Consider the following 24,181-nt stretch of genomic DNA (forward strand, 5'->3'; position numbering starts at 1 on the left):
AAACTGTGCCAAAAATGTCAGGAAAGCAGCTGGATCATGAGGAAAGTGTTCAAGGGCCATCACGTCCTCGGGAAGAAAGTGATACGAGTGGTGATGAAGGCCATACCCTAAGCAAGCACTCGTTCTATGGGATAGTGGATTATGGAATGGATTAATGGAATGCCTCTTCTGTTGATGACCTGGAACTGTTTATGCATCATGGATAACACAATCATGAACTTCAGCCTTCACCTATTACTGGTGAGTGTTAAATTGTTATTATAATAATAATCGTAATAGCAGTACTTATTATTACTGTATTATTAATAATACTTACTGTTATTATTATTATTATTGTTATTATTATTATTATTATTACTATCATTAGTATTATCACAGCCATAACATTTTACTAGTATTACTGTACAATACAGGTAATGATATTCAAGCCCTAGTAATAATAATAATAATAAGAAGAAGAAGAATAATACAGGTAATAATAGTTATGATGCTGTTATTATTATTGTTACTGATGCCTTCTGTAAGACTGGTTTACTCATGCAGTACTAAAGTGTATTCCGTGTTATTACTCGTGGGTAGGTTCAGTCAGCTACGACACTATTAATAATAGTATTTCTGGATTAGTATCATTAATAATATTGGTGTATTACGACAGGCAGTAGTACTTTGGAACAGTAACCAGTGGGTTCTTAACACATGCGGATTGTCTTGCCTCTTGGTGTCATTATTATTATTAGTAGTAGTAGTAGTAGTAGTAATAGTACTAGTAGTGTCATTATTAGTACTATTATTACTTAAGTTTTTACCCAAATTATTAGTATTACTATTAGAAAGAAGGAAACGTAAGTGAAGTGACGTTGAGAATGAATATTGGCGGGAAGCACGTATTATTATTAGTAGTAGTAGTAGTAGTAATAGTACTAGTAGTGTCATTATTAGTAATTATTATTATTATGACTTGAGTTTTGGCCATACTTTTAAAAGTATTACAATAAGAAAGAAGGAAACTTTAGTGACATTGAGAATGATGTTCTGGCAGCGCATACTCAGCGCGTATTTATAGCGATCGCTCTCGGAGCGTTTGTGACGTGAGTCGGCCCAAATGTCCCTTCTTATTTCATCATCATTATTCACTATTGTGGGAAGTCTATTGAGGTTATGCTTACTTTTTTTTTTGGTTTTTATCATTAATAGTGATGGAACATCAATACTTTATACATTACAAGCAGAAAATGCAGTTAAACTTCCCTCTAACTTCCAAAACCATAACAGATGATGCTAACAAAACGTAATATTTCTCTTTCCTGTTCTTAATAGTTACATTCAACCGAAACAAAAATACCAGTGTCATGATCGGCAATGATCCACGCTCATTTTAAGACTAAAAGCAATGTTCTATCTTAGTATATAACGAAGTTATGGTTATTGGAAGTTGAGCGAAGTTTGACTGCGTTTTCTGACGTTTTTTATTTTGGCGCGTTTCACCCTTCTTATTCGGAGCGCCTCATATCACTGACAACAGAATGGTTAAAATTTGCTGGGGGGCTCAGGAGATACCGCACCCACAAGCATGAAGTCAGTCGACAGCATATGACTCTGACCTTTGATCCCTTGACCCAACTGACCTAATCAGTGCATTGTGTCCTCATCGTCCATCACTGACAAGTTTTGGTGGAAGTCTTGTGATGGTTTTAGGAGTTATCGTGACGACGATAATGTTATGGACCCACCCACAAGGATGATCAAAGTCTACCCCATATGACCTTGACCATTGACCCCTTGACTTAGCTGACCTATCCTCATACTGCATGATTTACAAAAGTTTGGTGGAAATCTGTCAATAGGTTCAGGAGATATCTCGCCAAGAAAAGTTTTATTGACGGACGCATGCACACACCCACGCACGCACGGATGGACAGACCAGTCGTTTATTGTCTCCTCCACCACACGTGAGTGGAGGCATAAAACTTAGATAAACAAGGAATAAATAACTGACCTTTCCTGCCAATAATTTACAATCGCAGAAAAATAAGCTTCTGTAAAAAAAACAAACAGATTCGAAAAAAATATGCTGATCGATACTGATAAATTTAAGATGACTGACAGTGTTACCCATACTCACTGACAACATAACGGTACTCGAATGATTTGTGAAATGTTTTAGGCGAAGCTGAAGCCGACTTGATCACAGTTCCACAAGGTAATGCAATGGATGGATCATATATTACACATATTATTGCTGTATGATTATGTTAACAGCAGGAAGTGATGAAGAAACTGAATTCGTTTTTTATGCTTTGTTATACAGATCTGGCTTTCTTTCAAGGGATGTATCAGACAAGCAGACTTGTAAACGTTGCCACGTCATCTTCAACACAGGCAGCTCACAACTCGGAATCAATGGCTCATACGCCCATAATGTTGTCCATTATCTTTTCACTAGAATTTGGCCTAAAATTTTTAAGTCTCCACCTTGTCTGTTGAGCAACACCAAGAGATTAACACAAGAGCATAGCTCTATAATGAACTCTATGTAAAGTATGTGGAGTAGTTGCACTATCTTCTGTCTATCTATCTATCTATTGCCCGACGCCTTAATCCCGTAAGGGGTGGCCACACACAAATCGCCTCCATGTCTCTCTGTCCAAAGCCATTTCACTGCCGTGCTCCCAGCTCACTCCCCCCTCATTCATATACCTCTCCATTCCATCCCACCACCTCATTGTTGGCCTCTTCCTCCCCCTCTCCCCCTCCACCTTACTCACATACACTCTCCTCGTCAGTCTCTCACTCTCCATCCTCTCCACATGGCCAAATCATCTCAGTCTGTTTCTCCTAACTCTTCCTATCACATCCACATCCACACCACAATGCTCATTTACTTCCTCATTTGTCAATCTGTCTCTCCATGTGAATCCACATGCTCCTCTTAAATAACTCATTTCCCCTGCTCTCACTCTTGACTTCTGTCCCTCCAACAAGGTCCAAGCTTCACTTCCATACGTTAGAGTTGGTATCATAATACTGTCATGTAGTAACTTTTTCACTTCCATGCTCACTTCCCTCATTCTTATCACTGTTTTCAAGGAACCAACAACCTTTCTTCCTTGTTGATCCCTTTCAAGCACTTCACCCTCTAAGCTTCCATTCTTACTCATCACACTACCCAGAAACTTAAACGCACTCACATTTTCCATTTCCTCCTCATCCAACCTCACTTTACATTCACTGACTTCTCTCTCGAAAACCATACCTTTACTCTTCTCTACTTTCACATTTAGATTCCGTTTCTTACACACTCTCCCAAACTCATCCACCAAGCCTTGCAGCTCCCCTTCGTCGTCACTTAACAACACAGTATCATCTGCAAACAACAGTACAGGGAGTTTCCAAACACTGCCCTCTCTCACTAGGGCCGCTCCAACATCCACTGCTCTACCTTGTATTTGTTTTATAACTCTATACACATACAGACTGAACAACCATGGAGACATGACACATCCCTGTTTCAATCCAGCCTTCAAATAGAAGAATTCACTGAGTTCACTATCCACACGCATTGCAGCCTTAGCACCCTCGTACATACTCTTTACGGCATTAGAGCAACTTCCCATCTACTCCATATATTCATATTACTTTCCAAAATCCTTGTCTATCCACCCTGTCATATGCTTTCTCCAAAGCCATGAAGGTCGCATACAACTTCTTTTCCTTCTCAGGAAACTTGTCCACTAAAGATCTAAGAATGAATATCTGATCTACTGTACGCAATCACTTCCCTTCCTAAAACCTCCCTGTTTTTCTCCAACTAATTCCTCTGTTATTTCCCTAACTGTCAATAAGTATCCTACCATATACATTTCTTGTTACACTAAGAAGATAAATGCCCCAGTGATTACCACATACTTCTTTTTCCCCTTTTCGTTTGTACAGGGGAAGAATATACCTGACTTCCAGACCTACAGGACTCTACCTTCCTCCCAGGCCAATCTGCACATCTTCCACATCAATCCTACAACTATCTCTTCCCCATACTTCATCATTTCACCACACACTTCATCAATTCCTGGGGCTTTCCCCATTTTAACTTTCTTCATTGCTTTCACAACTTCCATCCTACTGATTTCTTCCCCTCTTCTCACATTCCTCCTTCTCCTAGCCATTCCCCAGCCACTTACACTCGCGTTAATTTCATTGTCTATGTTCAACAATTATCTAAAGTGTCCTCTCCATCTGCTCACTTTTTCTCCCTTGTGTACTAGTAATTTACCATTTTTATCTTTCACTCCCCAACTAACTTCTCTGGCACCCTGTCTAACTCTCTTAACATATTCCCAGAACATTTTTCTTACATTCCCTCCACTTTTCACTCAAATTTCTTCCAAATTCCTCATCCACCCTGTTCTTTCTCTCTTACTAATCTTTTCACCTCTCTCTTCCTCTCTACATATAACTCTCTCTTCCGTCTCTCAATTTCTTCCACGCCCCTGTTTCTCATCCATTCATTATATGGTTTCTTCTTTTGTGCCACAGCCTCTCTCACCTTTTCATTTGACCATGCTGTTCCCTGCACCCCCTTACGTCTTCTCTTCAACCCACACACCACCTCACATGCTGCACAAATTTCTACTGTGAATATCTTGCACACACCTTCCACATTCCCCATCTGCTCCAATCCATATTTACCCAATCGCTCCTCCACTTCTCTTTTATATTGTGCCTTTTTATCATTCTCTTGCATCCTTCTACTCGCCTTTCATGAACTACTTCCTCCTGTCCTTCCCTTCTTCCAATTCTCCATTTTACTTGGACCTTGATTCTGACCACCACCAAATGGTGGTCAGAAAGTCCACTTCACCGGCCTCTATATATTCTTGCATCCGTTATACACTCTCTCATCCTTTCATCCACACACACGTAATCAATCATTGCCTTCTGTTCATTCAGTTCACCACGCACCCTTCTCATCACTCGCCACATATACCTATGGATCATTTTGTGCCTGAATAGGGTATTGGCTATCACCAACCCCCTCCCGACACAAATGTCCACTAAAGCACTGCCAATCTCATCCAAATCTGCAGGTACACCCCTTTCACCAACTATTCCATCCACCTTCACATTCCCTACTTTTCCATTCATATTTCCAGACAAAAACACTCCCTCATTCCTTTCAAACTTTTCCATGCATGCTTCCACATTTGTCTAGAACTCTTCTCTCACTCTGTTTGTACGATCTTGTGTTGGCATATACTGTACATGCACACAATCGCCAACACTTGTATTCCAACTTTCAATTTTACCCACATAGTCCTTGAGCCAACCGATCCATACTCTCTTATATTCTTCCATCTGTTACTCACAACAATACACACTCCTTTTCTTGCCCTCTCATTCTCACCTGCTCCCGTGCATATACCCCATCCATACTTCCATTGTCTCTCACTCTCACCTACCATTTAGTTTCAGTTAATCCACATACATCCACTTTTCACCCTCAAGCACCTGGACAGTCTTTCTCTCTTTTTTTTTTTTTTTTCCACCTCATCATTTACACCCCTTACATTCCAGGCCTCAATACTAACAAGGCATATGGGCCTGATGGAGTTCCTCCTGTTGTCCTCCAGAACTGTGCTTCTGTACTTACACCCTGCCTAGGTAAACTCTTTTGCCTTATTCTATCAACTTCTACCTTTCCTTCTTGCTGGAAGTTTGCTTTCATTCAGCCAGTCCCAAAGAAGGGTGACGATTCCCAACCCTCTGACTAGCGTCCAATTGCTTTAACATCCTGTGTCTCAAAAATTTTCGGTTGAATTCTTAATAGAAAAATTATTAAAGAATCTTTCTTATCACAACCTTCTTTTTGATCATCAGTATGGTTTCCGTCAGGGATGCTCCACTGGCGATCTTCTCACCTACCTTTCAGACTCCTGGTCATGCTCCTTTCGGGACTTTGGCGAAACCTTTGCAAATTCACTTTACATCTCAAAGGCTTTCGATAGAGTCTGGCATATATCTTTGATTTCCAAACTGCCTTCTTACAGTTTCTATCCTTCTATCTGTGCCTTCATCTACAGCTTCCTTTCTGGTCGTTCTACAGCCGCTGTTGTAGACGGCCATCTTTCTTCTCCTAGATCTATCAACAGTGGTGTTCCTCAGGGCTCTGTCCTATCACCAGCTCTCTTCCTTTTATTCATCAATGACCTTCTATGCTGTACATCTAACCCTATCCACTCGTTCACTGATGACTCCACCTTTCACCTTTCCATTCGGTTCCCACAACGTCCTTCTCAGCAGTTACATCAACAAACAATGGATGAGGCTATGGCACACCCAATGTCTGACTTGGCTTGTATCTCTGACTGTGGTAAAAATAATCTTGTTGTTTTTAATGCATCAAAGAATCATTTCTTACACCTATCAACCCGTCAAAATCTTCACAGGAGTACCCACTAATGATTAATAATATTCAGCTTAATCCTGCATCATCCTTGAAATTGCTTGGGTTTCATTCACTCGGGACTTATCTTGGAAAGATCATATTACATCTCTTGTAAAATCTGCTTCCAAGTGATTAGGTGTGCTAAGATGACCTAGTTCCTTCTTTACCCCTGCACAATTGTTGACTTTATACACGGGTTTTATCTGCCCCTGTGTAGAGTACAACTCTCATGTTTGGGGAGGCTTCCCACATACAGCTGTTCTCATTAGGGTGGAGTCAAAGGTTTTTCTTCTCATTAACTCTCCTCCTCTTACTGGCGTCCTTCAACCTTTGTCTCTTGACTGCACTGTTGCATCATTATCTCTTTTCTATCGCTACTTCAATGGTCACTGGTCCTTTGAACTGTCTACTTGCATCCCTCCGCCTCTACGACGGGCGTGTAGCACCCGTCTATTAGCAAACTCTCATCCCTTTTCTGTCCAACTCTCTAATGCAAGAGTTAACCGTTACTCCCAGTCCTTCATTTATGCAACAGGTCAACTCTGGAAGTGTCTCCCTCTGTCTGTATTTCCTGCTAGCTATGATCTCCAGTCTTTCAAACGCAGTGTGTCCAGGCATCTCGAAATGATCGGATCTTGAATTTGTCTCTCTCTTGTATTTTGTTTTTCACTTGGAAGGAACAGTTTGCGGGCTCGTGGCCTTTGGTTCCTTCTTCCTAGCCTAAAAAAAAAAAAAAAAAAAAGTAGCTGTCTGTACCATGTCCTTTGTTTGGTCCCTAGTTGTCACCTTTTTGTCAGTCCTGGTCCGAGGCTTCTTGTTCGTTTTTTTAGTTAGTTGTTTTCCGGGAAGGGACACTAACCCTCGCCAACCCACTTATTGCCATGTAGAGATCACGCATTGGTTGGTTATAAGGTTACCATCCAGCGTTGTAAATGCTTACCTTGTTTACAGGAAATCATTTGGTTTGCCACTCAGTGTAGAGCTACCCTGAAATCAGAGTCTTCTGTCATTAATATACGTGACTAAGCAAGAAAGGGACGAAAATCTGGACCAGATTAAAATGAGAGAACTACATCTATTGCCAGATACTGTCCCATAGTTCATGCATAGCATGACGTCTTCATCATCACACATCTAGGTTTCCGTTTACTATTCCATGCAACACACGCTTACAATGTACTATCCTAATTTTATTCTTCCAACTTTTCTGTTATAGTATTAATACAGAATATTGCTTGTTCTTTCAGGGTAAAGGAACTGGGTGGAGGAGTTACCCTGGATATGGGATTCTACCCCATTCAGTTAGCTACCTTCATCATGGGAGGAGAGAAACCACTGAAGATCACAGCAGGAGGTCACATGACTACAGGGGTTAGTATATATTCCGGCACTGACCGTGGTTACGAGGTCTTTGGTACCTTGCGGTCGTATGTATAAAGACCGCAATGTAAGTCGTTTGGGAAACTGTAACGCTTCTTCCTTAGTTATTTATTCTGTGCATTAGGCCTCAGTATCCTCTTCCACGTTGTTGATGCAACCAGGTAATTGTTAAAGAAATATAAGATCATACTACAAAATGGTTATGTATCTATAGCCAGACACCTTAATCCCATTAAGGGTAGCTACAAACAAATCGCCTCCATGTCGCCCTGTCCCCTGCCCTTCCCCCAACTCACCCTCCCTCTCTTATATATCTCTCCACTCCAGCCCTCCATCTCATCCCCTGTCTGCCCCTCCCTCTCCCCTGCTCCACCTCACTCACATACACTCTCCTCATTAGTCATTAGTCTCTTACTCTCCATCCTCTCCACATGGCCAAACCACCTAACTGCAATTCTCCTGGTGCTTTCTATCACATCAACATCCATGCCACACTGTTTCTTCACTTCCTCATTAGTCAGGCTGTCTCTCCATGTAACTCCACATCCTCCTCGCAGATAACTCATTTCCTCTGCTCTCAATCTCCATTTGTGTCTTTCCAAGAATGTTTAAGATTCTCTTCCAAATGTCAAAATTGGTATCAGAATACTATCGTGCAGTGACTTCCATTTTCACTTCCCTATTCTTATCACTGCTTTCAAAGGAACAGCAACCTTTCTTCCCTGTTTTATTATTTCATCCTCTAAACTTCCATGCTTACTCATCACACTACCCAAGTATAGGTATACACCAGGTTTAACGATGTAATTGGTTAGGTAAAACCCCATCGTTAGGTGGGGCATCGTATATCAGGGTACTTGTCCATTTCTTCATCAAGGGAGGGTGACTAGGCGTGTTGTCTACCACCACGAGAAATCTGTTCACCAAATTCTCCCTGGAGGCATACCTTTTCAGGACACGAGAGTGGTACAAGTGGAAATATGACGATCAGACATCGGAAGTCAGCCAGGCTTCCTTGTTGGACTTCAAAATCACCCAAAGACATTCTTGTATATACCCCACCAGAGACCTGGGGTTCTCGGAGTGATAGACAAGGAGCAGCTTAAATTTGAGGTCACTCTCGGCATTACCCACAAACAGCAGCAGTGTAAGCCGGACCTTCGAGACTTTTCCTCTGTTGCAAGATATGTCCTGGAGGACATGCTATTCCAAAAGAGCCCAGTCTCGTCAAAATTCAAGACCTGCTTCGCACTGTAGCCACCCTCCACGATGATTCATTTCAACTCATCAGGAAACACTGCCACCGCCACCATATCTGCACTCGCTGCCTCACCATACATCTTCATGTGGTGGAGATTACCTCACTTGTTGAAGCTGTCAAACGACCCATGGCTAGCCCTGATGGTCTCGCTAACATCAAGATCCCACCTCACCTTGATTTCTTCCCATAATGAGAGAGCCTTGGTGTAAATCCTTCTCTGGCTTATGGCTGCCTTCCTCTGGTACTTCTGATCCTCCACTCACGTGCGGAGCATCCGCTCCAGCTCCTCCATCGCAGGCCCTCTCTGGCGAGTTTTAAGGGAGGCGGTTAAGGTTGCAACTTCCCCAGCAGCAGCCTTAACCCACGCACTGCACAATTACCTTTTTTTTTTTTTTCCACCCTGTGCTGTGCAAAAAATGAAAAAAAAAATAGTTTTTGTTTATTATAAATCTGAAGATAAGCATCCATGACATCAGCTGGTGAAAAATCTCTCTCTCTCTCTCTCTCTCTCTCTCTCTCCCCATCTTTGCGTAGCGCCATGCATAGGTTTGCTCTCTCTCTCTCTCTCTCTCTCTCTCTGTCTCCCCATCTTTGCGTAGCGCCATGCATAGGTTTGCTCTCTCTCTCTCTCTCTCTCTCTCTCCCTATCTTTGCGTAGTGCCATGCATAGGTTTGCGTGGGGGTGTAGGGAAAAATGAAAAAAAAAAAAAAAAATTGTGTAGCTCACAATGCGACACTTCCCAGCCTGAGCTGTGGCTCGCAGTTCATGGGTTAATGGTCTCCCCTTTCTAGATGATGGTGGAGGTAGTCGACTGGGTCAGGTGGAGAGCCGAGGCGATAGCACACGCACCCTCGCCTTTTTCGTGGCACTAAGAATATCTAGCGCGACTTCTAGAGACAGAGTTTTATGCACATGCTTCACGAGAACATCACCAGCACCAACAGTAGCAGTCCGCTTACCACCCTGACAAGACCTCTACTAGAACCACCACTAGCCCCACCACAAGCAGCACCCTTACCAGACATGATCACACTTATTTAGGCCAAAAATCACACAAAATCGCACTCCACACACGATTAACATCACTGCTCCACTCACGGCACTGCACGTACTCAGTTACGATGCACTACAGTAGTGTCTTGCATAACGCTGGTGATGCAACACGATGCCTGATGTGCAAGCTTAAAAGAGTTCATCACTCTGAGATGGCCTGTGTGAGAAGAATGATACGGGTGAGTGCCAGGTGAGCGATGGCTGTAGGGCCTGAGCAAGCGTTTCTGCACATCCTGGGAGGTGGGCAGGTTCAGCTGGCCAACAGGATGCGCGTGATTCAAAATTTCTGCCTATCGCTTGTGGACTTGACGTCAGAGGGCCCATCGTTAAACCGGGGCGTGGCCATTGTATAAGGGGGATCTGTGGTATTTGTACCCCCACTGCTAAGCTGAGGTATCACGTCTAGCGGTATCGTGTATCGGGGTATTACTGTACTTAAGTACACTTACACTTTCCATTTCCTCACGATCCTTCCTCACTGTGCATTCTGTGATTTCAGTTCTGTCGACGGCAGCAACTTTGCTCTTCCCTACATTCACTTCTAGATTCCATTTCTTACACACTCGCCGAAACCCATTTATGAAGCATTGCAGTTCTCCTTCGTCTTCACTTATCAGTACAGTACCATCTGGAAACAACAGAACAGGAAGTTTCCAAACGCTGCCCTCTCTCACTAGGGCCAATCCAACATCTACTGCCTTACCTTATATCTTTTTTATAACTCCATTCATACGCATACTGAACAACCATGGAAACAAACCAATGCTGTTTCAATCCAATATTCTGATAGAAAAATTCACTCAGTTCACCATTCACATGCACTGCAGCCCCAGTGCCCTGATACATACTCTTCACAGCATTTAACAGCACCCAGTTTCCTTCATAATTATATTCTTAATGTTCTTCACAAGCCTTGTTTATCCACTCTGTTTTATGCTTTCTCCAAATCCATGAAAGCCATGTACAACTTCTTTCCCTTCTCTTTAAACTTTTCAACTAAACACTTTATGATAAGTATCTGGTCTACACAACCTATTACTTTCCTTAAACTTTCCTGTTCATCGCCAGCCTATTCTGTTATTCCTTAACTCTCTCAGTAAATATCCTACATATACTTTCCTTTTTACAGTAAGAAGTAAAATTCTCCTATGAATATCACACATTTCTTTTTCCCTTTCTCCCTTTGTAGGCTACACGGGAATGAATATACCTGACTTCCAGTCCTCCGAGACTGAACCTTCCTTCTAGGACATACCTGATTTCCAGTCATCCAGGGCTCTACCTTCCTCCTTGGCCAATTTGCACGTCTTCCACATCCATTAGACTATTATCTCTCCTATTTCACCACACACTCCATCACTTTCTGGGGCTTTCGTCATTTTCATTTTCTTCATTGCTTCCACTACTTCCACCATACTGATCTCTTCCTTCTTCCTCATCTCCCTCCATCTCCCAGCCATTCCTCAGCCACTTACGCTAGCGTTTCTTTCATTCTCTTAGCTTTACCGTTCCATGAAGTGTTTTCTCCATGTGCTCGCTTTTTCTGCCGTCGCAACTAGCAATCTGCCATTTTTTATCTTAACTCCCCTACTACCTTCATTATCACCCTCCCTGGCTCTCTTTTCCTCCTTCCAGATCATTTTTTTTACATTCTTTCCACGCAAATTCCTTCCAAACTCCTCATCCACTATCTTTTACTATTTTTGTTACCTCTATTCTTTTTTACATAAAGCTCTTCATTCTCTCTTTCAGATTATTCCATGCCTGTACGTCCCATCCATTTGCTAGTTACTTTCTTCTTTTGTGTCACAACTTGTCTCACTTTTTCATTCCACCAAGCTGTTTGGGTGTAATAAGCAAAATATGCTGTTATGAGGTGCAATGAAGCCCACGATTCCAAATCTATCATTGCGAAGGTGAAGGGAAACTTCTAATCTTTGATAGTTGTTAATGATACGCCTGTGGGTATTTGACATGATCAACTAGCACCTTATGCTTGACAGCAGAACAAGCATCGATGCAGAGAGGCCAGACCCAGTCAATCTTTCTTCACAGACATGAAAACAGTAACGTTAAATCTTTGGGCATCCTTACCCCATTTATGGTCGTCAGCTCATAACGTAATTTATTGGGCTCTGATAGTTATGCACTAAAAAATCAGAAAATATGCATGCCAACATGCAGTAAAAAGGTGAAAAATATGCAGTATTATATGCACTAAACATATTGTCCAACAAGTCAAATATGCAGGCAAGGCGGAAACAAAAATGTCACAAAATCAATTTCACTTTACTGACAATCTACATATAAAATAAAAGATCAGTTACATAATGATAATTCCACACAACAAAAACGTATGACTATTTTCAAAAATATAAACTGTGATTATATGTAATAATGACATGATGGCTAAGTTCTCAGATGTGAAAAATGTGCTAATAATCAGTCACCATTGCTTAGTATTCAGTAACTACACATTTTAAAAGCAGTCCACATACAGTATGTGAGAAAAAGGAAAACAAATAGTAGTATCTTCAAATAAACAAAAGACATGTCTCTCTGTTGCCAACCATTACAAACTGTGGTTACATTTGATAATGAGATGGTGGCGGAAGTTCTCAAAGTGAAAACTGCGTCTGTTATCCACCAACACAGCTTTGTATTTACAGAATACTCGCTCTGCATCACTTGAGACCATTAGTGTATATTTTAGTGATAAAATATCTGACATATTAAGAGGTTCTAGCGTCTCGTCATTGTTACCATTTGCAGAATCTGACTAACATTGTTCATTTTTTCATATCCTTTGTTTTAGTACAAGATGTTGCTTAGTTTAGAAAAGTAAGCATCAGAGTGTAAACTCTTCAGTTCGTCAAGAACACCATTAACCAAGAAAATTGTTGAAGACAAAGGCAGTCCCCTTTCTTTCAGCCTGGTTGTTGTTGACGAGATGCACGCTAAGCTATCTTTCATTCCTGAAGTTTCCAATAATGTCTTGCTTTTCTCAATGCTCTGAGTGTCGTCCGGGTCGAATGTCGCTACAACAGCTTCAATGACCTCGAAGTTTTCAGCATAGTACATTGCAGCATCGATCCAGCTTTCCCATCTTGTGACCACAAGTGAAGGGGGGAGTGGTGGGTTTGGAGGGATTTCTGAAAACGTTGCAGTTCGAGATGGTGCCTTCAGAAAGATTTTCTTGATGCTGGCGATAAGTCGATTAACATCTGGGTAATTCGGCCTAACCAATTCTGCCACACGATGCAGACCATGGGCCACGCAGGTGACATGGATCATTTTGGGGTACAAAACTTGCAAGCCACTCATGGCTTTGCACATGTAAGGTGCAGCATCAGTGCAAACCAAAGGAACATTTTTGTACACCAGCGTAGTCGGCCACAGCAATCGCAGTGGATCATTGAAGAAAGCAGCAACAGTTGAGTGGTTCACTTTAAACAGGACACCGACATTCACTAAGTATTATTATTTTACCCAACTCTAATTCGTCTCCCAATACACCAAAAACACTCTTCACAATACACCTCTGCTCAACATCAGCGGTCTCACCGAGTGATACCCATATTTTCTTTCCACAAGCTTTGTTCCTAATTATCTCCAGGGTGTCACTGAACAACTGACACGGAGTTCTTACGCAAGGTAGACTCGTCTGGCAAAATTTTTTCAGTATACCGTTCTAGGAATGACTGAAAGCATGCATTATTCAGTTTATGTGACGGAATATCAGCTGAAATAAATGCCTTGCACAAATCTGCATTAAACTGGGAATGACTAGGCCCTGGTTTACTTGCAAGTAGTGGTTGGTGTTCCTTCTGAGCACTGCAGGACTTTGAAGCTTCAGGTCGTACGTGAGTAGCTGTTTTGAGATGTTGCTGGATTAGGAACTTCTTACTTGCTGATACAGGCATTTCACAGTATTTACAGAACAGTATTTTCCATCAGTCTTGAATGCTTTAAATTTCTTGACATATTCTTGCAGCACTTAATTTTGGCTTCTTTGAACTTCTGGCATTTTAACAAGCAGTGGAAGAGATGCATCTTCACACAGCAGAGCTCCCCGTCTCCATCTAACGTGTCCACTTCTCGTCTGGTCATAACGTCACTCCGCTACCGAAGATCACGCTATACCCATTTTTTCTCAGATGGCATTACTGGGCAAGGAATTATTGGTCTCATAACCTCGTTGAATACGGGCGATAGTTAAGAGTAACTACTGTAAAGGCGGTTCAAATGATCCTGAACCTTTGATCATCGTGCCCTGGCAACTTATCGGTAAACAGTGCATCCCATTACATATATAATAATATTATGATACGCTGCAGGTATGATTCGGATGATTGGGTGATTCTATACTGTCAACTGAGAAATTAACTGGTAATGTATTTTATTTATGTCATGCAAATATTCATTTGCTGTAAATATGCAATAATATGCAAAATATCTAGGAAATATGCAATTGTTGTCAAAAACACGCAAAATATGCATTTGCATATGAAATACGTTAATGCATATGGAGAGGTTAGAGTGTGAGAGAATGGGATTATGGATGGGGTATATGTGCAGGAGTAGGTGAGAATGAGAGGCTAAAAGAAGGAGTGTGTATTGTTGTGAGTAACAGATGGAAGGAGAATATGAGAGTATGGATTAGTTGGTTCAAGGATTGTGTGGGTAAGACTGAAAGTTGGACTACGAATGTGGGCGATTGTGTGCATGTATGCGCCAACGCAAGATCTTGCAAGAAGAGTGAGAGAAGAGTTCTAGACAAATGTGGAAGTGTGCATGGAAAAGTTTGAAAGGAATGAGTGTTTTTGATTGGTGATATGAATGTTAAAGTAGGGAATGTGAAGGTGGATGGAGCAGTTGGTGAGTGGGGTGTGCCTGCTGAGATAGTGAATTGCAGTGCTTCAGTGAACATTTGTGCCGGGAGGGGGTTGGTGATAGCCAATACCCTCTTCAGGCACAAAATGATGCACAGGTATACATAGTGAGTGATGAGAAGGATGGGTGGTGAGCTGAATGAAAATAAGGCAATGATTGATTATGTGTGTGGGGATGAAAGGATGCGAAGATGTGTAATGGACGCAAGAGTATAATGAGGTTGGGGGAGTGGACTTTCTGACCACCATTTGGTGGTGGTCAGAATCAAGGTCCAAGTAAAATGGAGCAATAGAAGAAGGGAAGAACGGGAGGAGGGAGTAGATGTAAGGAGAGTGGAAAAGTTACAAGAGGATGAGAAAAAGGCAGAATATAAGAGAAAAGTGGAGGAACGATTGGGTAAATATGAATTGGAGCAGATGGGGGATGTGGAAGGTGTGTGCAATATATGCACAGAGGAAATATGTGCAGCATGTGAGGTGGTGTGTGGGGTGAAGAGAAGACGAAAGGGGGTGCAAGGAACAGCATGGTGGAATGAAGAGGTGAGACAGGCTGTGGCACAAAAGAAGAAAGCATATAATGAATGGATGAAAAAAGGGGCGTGGAAGGAGTTGAGAGGCGGAAGAGAGATTTATATGTAGAAAGGAAGAGAGAGGTGAAAAGATTAGTAGGAGTAAGAAGAGAGTGGATGAGGAATTTGGAAGGAATTTGAGTGTCAAGTGGAGGAAATGTAAGAAAATGTTCTGGAAAGAGGTAAAGAAAGTCAGACAGGGTGGCACTGAAGTTAGTAGGGGAGTGAAAGATAATAATGGTAGATTACTAGTTGAGAAGGGAGAAAAAGTGAGCAGATGGAGAGAACACTTTAATGAATTATTGAACATAAAGAATGAAAGTAATGCGAGTATAAGTGGCTGGGGAATGGCTGGGACAAGGAGGGAGGTGAGAAGACAGGAAGAAATCAGTAGGTTGGAAGTTGTGGAAGCATTGAAGAAAGTCAAAATGGGGAAAGCCCCAGGAATTGATGGAGTGTGTGGTAAAATGTTGAAGCATGGGTGAGAGATAGTAGAGTGGATGTGGAAGGTGTGCAGATTGGCCCGGTAGGAAGGTAAAGTCCCAGATGATTGGAAGTCAGGTATAATTATTCCCTTGTACAAAGGGAAAGGGGAAAAAGAAGTGTGTGGTAATCATAGGGGCATTTGTCTTCCTAGTGTAATAGGAAAAGTATACGTTAGGATACTTACAGATAGAGTTAGGGAAATTGAGGAATTAATTGGAGAAGAACAGGGAGGCTTTAGGAAGGGAAGAGGTTGTGTAGATCAGATATTCATTCTTAGATCTCTAGTGGAAAATTGTTTAGAGAAGGGAAAGAAATTGTATGTGGCCTGCATGGATTTGGAGAAAGCATATGACAGGGTGGTTAGACATTGATTGTAGAAGGTATTAAGAAGATATGGAGTAGATGGGAAGTTGTTGAATGCTGTGAAGAGTATGTACAAGGGTGCTAATGCTGCAGTGCGTGTGGACAGTGAGCTGAGTGAGTTTTTCTATTTGAAGGTTGTGTTGAAACAGGGATGTGTTATGTCTCCATGGTTGTTCAATCTGTAAATGGATGGGGTTATAAAAGAGATACAAGGTAGGGCAATGGATGTTGGAGTGGCCCTAATGAGAGAGGGCAGTGACTGGAAACTCCCTGCACTGTTGTTCGCAGATGATACTGTGTTGTTAAGTGAAGACGAAGGGGAGCTACAAGGCTTGGTGGATGAGTTTGGGAGAGTGTAAGAAACGGAATTTAAAGGTGAATGTAGGGAAGAGGAAAGTTATGGTCTTCGAGAGAGGTGAAGTCAGTGAATGGACAGTGAGGCTGCATGAGGGGGGAAATGGAAAATGTGAGTTCGTTTAAATACTTGGGTGGTGTGATGAATAAGGATGGAACTTCGGAGGGTGAAGTGCTTGAAAGGGTACAAGAAGGAAGAAAGGTTGCTGGTTCCTTGGAGGCAGTGATAAGAAACAGGGAAGTAAGCATGGAAGTGAAAAAGTTATTACATGACAGTATTGTGATACTACCTCTGACATATGGAAGTGAAACTTGGAACTTTTTGGAGGGACACAAGTCAAGAGTGAGAGCAGTGGAAATGAGTTATCTGAGAGGAGCCTGTGGAGTCACATGGAGAGACTGACTAACAAATGAGGATGTGAAGGAGCGTTGTGGGGTGGATGTGGATGTGATAGGAAGCATTAGGAGAAACACACTGAGGTGGTTTGGCCATGTGGAGAGGATGGAGAATGAGAGACTGACGAGGAGAGTGTATGTGAGTGAGGTGGAGGGGGAGAGAGGGAGGGGAAGGCCTAGGATGAGATGGAGAAATGGAATGGAGAGGTATATGAGATAGGGGTGTGTGAATTAGGAGCAGGGCAGTGAAATGGCGGTTGACAGGGTGACGTGGAGGCGATTTGTTTGTGGCCACCCCGTATAAAGGATTAAGGTGTCTGGCAATAGATAGATAAATATCCCAGCCCTAGTAATCTATATCTTTCAATTTGTCTGATTCAGACCGGTATTGTAGGAGGGACAGGAGGTTTCATAACATCTGCTTTAATATTTTATTTCTTTATTTGTTAATTACACCATAATATTGATTATGACATTCATATAATTTTAGTATTTAAATGGTAACTCTTGACAACCTACAAGAGGATACAGAGGTGTAATGTACAAAATATATCGCAAAGGAAGAGCCTCCATGAAATCTACTATGCCACTTAGACTACGCCCTTCAGCCCAGTTTTAGCTTAAATGTAATTTTATTCATTAATACGCTTTTTGATTTGGTCAATTTGTGGTTTAAACCTGGTTCAGTTCCATTATAACCTTGAACTTGTAATATGACCCGTATTCTAGGTGGTATACGAGGCTTCCCAGCACATCTTCAGAGACCTGTGTTATATATTACACCTGGACATTCTCTTGTACGTGTGTATGTAGGCCTATTTATGTATGTATCAAGAGGATATGCAGAAGTATTCGGTAAGCAAGCAGCCTTCTGGCCGACTCAGTCCATCTGCAACCTTGATATTGTAAGGTATCTGCTTTGAAAAATTTGATTGAAAAGACTACCCTTGTGACACTGATGGCCGAATTGTCAGCCTAAATTTCAGGGCTTGCTATTGCATTTGCATGACGATTTCTTTTTCTATTTTGATAGACTTCTTCTTTGGTACATAAGGGCGCCTATCATCCACTCTTTCATTGTAAAGATACCTTCGAGTGACTCTGCAGTAAGTAATATCAAATGGCTTCATATTAACCAGTAAATCATTTCCTTAGTTGGTTGGTAAGCTTATAATAAAATGACACCTAGTGGTTTAGTGGGTTAACACGCTCCAGCGGGATTTGCTCTGTAAGAGTTTATATCTGATGGTAATCAAAGTATATTCTTCACATAATGCGTGAGACTGGTCACCATCGCTGTAAATGTCGTGATTGTGTTGTCTAACCCCGGGTCTCAAGGCTCCTAATGGAACAAATAATGGATAACCCTTTTGTCTGTTTCGGTTCTTAAAAGAGTAATAATAATAATAATAATAATAATAATAATAAATAATTATAATAATTATAATAATAATAATCAAAAATAGTGGCCCACAAGTGGGGAATCACACCAGCTGTGACCCGATACATATCTAGCATGGTTCGAAATATGACCTTCACCTTCACCTACATCCACCAATTCTGAACTCGTAGGAGAGTTTCATCCCAACGACGCAGCTTCAAAATTTTGTGATGATATTTTGAGCGGCTGCGAAGTTATCGGGCTAACAGACACACAGACCCTGACTTACTTTCACCAATTTCGAACTCGTAAGGGATTTTCGACTCTGCTACAAACTTTTAAAATTTTGTGATAATAAAATTATCTTGAGCGGTTGTGAAGTTATTGTGCTAACAAACACACAGACACACAGACAAGCTGAACACAATACTCATAGGAGATACTTACTACACACCTGTAAAATATGGTGATGATATCATCAGCGGTTGTGAAGTTATCGTTTCACCAGACACAGACCTTGACCTGCTTTCTCCAATTTCGAACTCGTGGTCGATTTTTTCCCCTATTACACAATTCCCTGTTACCCACCTGTAAATTTTTTTGATGATACTAGAGCGGTTGCGAAGTTATCGTGCCAACAAACACATAGACAGATAGACAAACTGAAAACAGTAAAAGCTTCGTAATCACGGCTGTTAATAATAAAAAAAAATATATAATAATAAAAATGATAATAATCTTACTGACTGGCTGAGCTTATATGCACGTGGCGGGGAATCACCCTCTGTCAGTTGCCAAACAATGCCGTCCTATGTGCCAGATGTGCGTCACTGACTAGACGATCCTGTCCCCCAAGGGTATCATTAAGGCGGCCGCTCCCTCCACACGGACACCACCTTTGCTGCTGTTTATTGACCTTACCATGTCTTCTGTCCTTGGGTTAATGTTTTTATTAGTTGTTATGTATAAATATTCCATCACTTTAACTTTTGTTTTGAGAGTCCTTTCTTTACTACTGAGACATTGTTCCACTGTGGTAAACAACCTGTCTCATCAATGTGGTTGACTAGTGCACTACTAGAACGATGGAATACCACGTCATTTCTATGTCCTTATACTCTTACATCAGAACCTTTGCCTTTTTCTCCAAAATAACTGTAGTCACATCCGCTACACTGACTCTTGTACACTATGCTATTCTCATTTGCTGTATTGCATCTCTTCCCTTTCACCATATCACTAATGCGTTGTCCTGTGGCACTGATGGTGTATCCTGTGTAGAGGAGTGCCTTACGTATTCCAGTGACAATTTCTGACTGTGGAACAATTAGATATTTGTTTTTATTTTTATCTCTTCTTGTTTCTCTTTCCATTATGAACACTACCTTTCCTTTTAGTTCTTCTAAGAGACCCTTCGGATATCGCAGTTTGATGATAGTCTCAGCTATATGCCGAAATTCCTCTCATAGGAATTCCTGACTGTATATCACCCTATAACCTCTCCTGTTTTTATACTTTCATCGTGTGGGCTTAAGTAGTGAATAAAATCACTTTTGTTAGTGCGTTTTCTGTATACTATACACGGTATTTAGCCTTGCATACTGATCTAATAATCTGTGTCCAAGAAAGATAAGGCGCTATCACTTTCATTTTCTACTGTGAGTTGTATTTTCTGGTGCACTTGGTTCAGTCTCTTTTTTTTTTATCTTGTCTATATTGGTGTTATAATCCGTGATCAGGAAAACGTCGTCTACGTTTCTGTACCGCTCAGAACTGCCATTTATGATCTGTGTGTAATGTTCCTCCTCTGGGCCTGTATTCTGCATAGTGCTTATGGTCGACCCTAGCTAACCGTCATAGCTAAGCAAATTTATGACAGTCAGTCTTATGGCCGTCGGAAGTCGTCGGCCATACCTCACTAATCCAACAACACCGTCAGCTGCTAGAACGCACCGCTCACAATTTGTCAACTTTAAATTTATGGAATAAAATAGGTTCTTGGCATTATTTTCTTGGATTTAAATTGTTTTAACTTCATATTACGACTTTTGGGGAAGTTAGACATAGTAAAATAGGAATTCGTTTGTGAGAAAATGCGCTGAAACGTATTCCCGTTGAAAAGTGTGTAACCAAAAACACTGTCTGACTAGCGTAAACTTAACCTACCTTATTAATTTCATCTAATTTCATATTAGTATTTTTTTGTTGGCTAGGCTAAACTTGGTTAGGTTAAATTTTATTATATATATATATATATATATATATATATATATATATATATATATATATATATATATATATATATATATATATATATATATATATATATATATATATATATATATATATATATATATTTTTTATTCATATCATTATTTATTATAATATACTTAACCTACATTACAAATATTTTCTTAAGTCCAAAGAAAGTTAAAGAAAATGTTCATTGCTATGGACAGCAATGGGACAATAACCAGTTCATCTGGGTTAGGTTGAGTTATATATTTCTATAATTTGTTTCTGGTTTATTTAATATTTTCATATTTTTTTACACTAACCTTAACCTAAAGTATTATTTTTTCGACCAGTCTAAACTTTACCTATCCCATTATTATTATTTTATATTTAATTATTTATTATTTAATATTTTTTAGACGTCCATAATTAACCTAACCTTCTGGGGCTAGCCCTACAAGTACTGTAAAGCCCAAACTCTGCACATTTGCATTTTTCCGGTAGCAAGATAACGTAGTGTTATGATGACCTTAAGCTCCGGGGTGAGTGGGTTTCTCCTCTTGGTGTCATTCGATAAGGCGTCTCTCACAAGATTGGTGACATACAAAATACCGTCCCTGTCTAGCCGGTATCTCTTGATAAGCTCAGCATCACTGAGCTCGTTAAGCACGTCCCTTCTTCGGAAAATATTCCTCGGCTGGGGATCTGCTTGCTGTGGTGCGGCCATGTTGACACACTTCTGACGGTCATAGGCGGCGTTAAGACAGGGTGAACCCGAACATACCATCGCGCGTCTTATTATGGTCGTCCATAGGAGTTTATGGTCGACCATACGAGTTTCTGACGGAGTTATGTCTAAAATGCGCCATTTTGTTTAGATATGTACGACGGACTTAGCTATGACGGTTTGTAGAATCTGGGCCCTGGCATTTCCATAAACAATGATGCCATCACTGCACTTAATAGCGATACCATGGCCAGACCTACATGCTGCCTATACTCACGCTGGTTTGATGTAAAGGAACCGAACCTAACACACATCGACACCAGCTTTTTATAGTCTTCTTTGCGAATGGGTAAGTCTTCGTCGATGATATGACGCATAGCTTTGTTCACTGTTTCTATGGCATCACTCACTGGAACTTTCATAAGTAGTTACTTGACATGGAGGCCACCAAGCCTCTTTTTCTGAAGTTGATGTTCTTTGGTCGTTCAATCAAGTCTGTAGAATTCTTTAAATAAGCATTATTTATCTTGCCCAATAATGAAGACAAAGGCTTGGCTAAGCACCTTGCAAGGGGGTGTGGGGTGCTTCCTATCCCCGACGTGATGGGACGAAGGGGAATTCCCGTCTTGTGAACCTTCCGTAATCCCCTCATGCCCGGGACTCTGGTGTTCTCCTCGAAAAGATTCAGTAATTGCTTCCCTCTTTCGATCTTAGCAAGTATTTTTCTCACCTCGGCATTGAACTTCTTGGCTTCTTCATGTGCCTCATTTGTTTGCTATATGATTGTAGGTCAGATAATAATTCCTCCATCGTTCCGTTGTATTCATTCCTCTCCAGTATTACAACTCCACCTTTATCTGCTCTCGTTCCCGCTTAACTCATGGATGGCTCTTAAGTATCTCCCAAGAACAGCTGCCTTGTTACATTTTGCAGCTGCAGCGCAGCATACGATAATTCCTTGTTTGAATCCACCCTCAACGTCCCCATCCTTCTAATCGTTGTTCATGGCGATGTATTCTTGAGGTTCTTTATTGTTCACTCATGTGTTTAATTTTAGACCCAGGGCTAAAGCTTCCCTCTATTTGTCAGTGAGTCTGTGTGAGAAGTTATTGACAAGTTCATTACTTCCTGCAAGTTTCCACCTGTTGTTGACACACAGTTTTTCCAGTTTCCTGTTTATTTCCTCCTTCTGCTGTTAATCTTCTTCCTTGAGTTTTCTGGAGATGTCTTGGGGGAGATGAATGTGAGATAGCTTGTCCTTAATCTCTGCAGCTTCATACAGTTGTTTATCTTAGGCTTCCTTTAAGCATTCACTTGCGGAAGAGGTGAATGGTTTGTTGTCAGACGTATAGTACTTCGGCGCCGAATTCGGCAGTACTTATTATAATATGCAGTCTATCAGAAAATGATCCCTGTTCCTGATACTGTTCAGCTTAGCCCGGAGCAAGTACTCAGTTTCCACCATTCCATGGTCCTCCACAGCACCCTGAGAAAAATGTAGAGACATTATGACAAGTGTGGGAAGGGGGTGGAAGGAAACACGGGTGAAATAGAGGTGAGCTATAGTCCCGACTACAGTAGCTTCGCCAAATGGCTTCTTTTGGGGTACCCCCTTCCCACACATGTCATAATGTCTCCACATTTGTCTCAAAGTGGTGTGGAAGAGCATGGCCCTGGGTCTAAACTTAAGCACTGGAGTGAACAATAAAGAACCCCTAGAACACATTGCGAAGAAAAACGTTTGGAAGGATAAGGATGTTGAGAGTGGATTCAAACAAGGGGTTATTGCATACTGTGCTGCAGGTGCAAAATGCAACAAGGCAGCTGTTCCTGGGAGATACTTTAGAGCCATCCATGAGTTACGCGGAACGAAAGCATAGTGGTAACGAGAGCAGATAAAGGTGGAGGAGATGTGATATTCGATAGAACTGAATATAATGCAAGGATGGTGGAATTATTATCATCTGACCTTCAAACATATTGCAAATGAAGGAGTAGACAAGGAAGCCAAGAATTCAATGCCGAGGTGAGAACTTTCATAACTCAGACGATAAAAGGGAACAAATTACTGAGTCTTCTCAAGGAGAAGTCAAGAGTTCCGGCCATGCCGGGTTTACTGAAAGTTCACAGACTGGGAATTACATTTGTCCCATCACATCGGGGACGGGAAGCACCTCACACCGCCTAGCAAGGTGCTTAGCCAAGCCTTTGTCTTAAATATGGGGGAAGATAAGTAATTCCCATTCAAAGAATTCTACAGACTTGACTGAACGACTAAAGAACATCAACTTCAGAAATGAGAGGTTGTTGGTCTCCATGTGATGTAACTATTTATGTACGTTCCAGTGAGTGGTGCCGTAGAAGCAGTGAACAAAGCTATTATTATCGACAAAGACTTACCCGTTCGCAGAGCAGACTATATAAAGCTGGTATTCACGTGTGTTCTTTTACATCCAACCAGTGTGAGTACTGGCAGCATGAAGGTCTGGCCATGGTATCGCCATTAAGTACAATGATGGCGTCATTGTTTATGGAAATGCTAGAGGAGGAACATTACACACAGATTATAAATGGCAGTTCCGAGTGGTACAGATACTTGTATGACGTTCTCCTGATTACAAATTGTAACACCAACACAGAC

General features: G+C 41.3%; 1 protein-coding gene across 1 annotated transcript in view; it reads left to right on the top strand.

The window, feature by feature from the left end:
• The window catches only part of LOC145398469 (trans-1,2-dihydrobenzene-1,2-diol dehydrogenase-like), an 88,806-nt gene that overhangs the window by 40,254 nt on the left and 24,371 nt on the right, over window positions 1-24,181 (top strand). Inside the window, exon 5 of the mRNA XM_080271349.1 lies at window positions 7,690-7,813. Coding sequence (XP_080127475.1) covers window positions 7,690-7,813 — 124 coding nt within the window. The remainder of the gene's footprint in view (window positions 1-7,689; window positions 7,814-24,181) is intronic.

This window comes from Coenobita brevimanus, chromosome 5 (assembly GCF_032717465.1).
Source record: "Coenobita brevimanus isolate Jiangsu-jjx chromosome 5, ASM3271746v2, whole genome shotgun sequence".
NCBI lineage: Eukaryota > Metazoa > Arthropoda > Malacostraca > Decapoda > Coenobitidae > Coenobita > Coenobita brevimanus.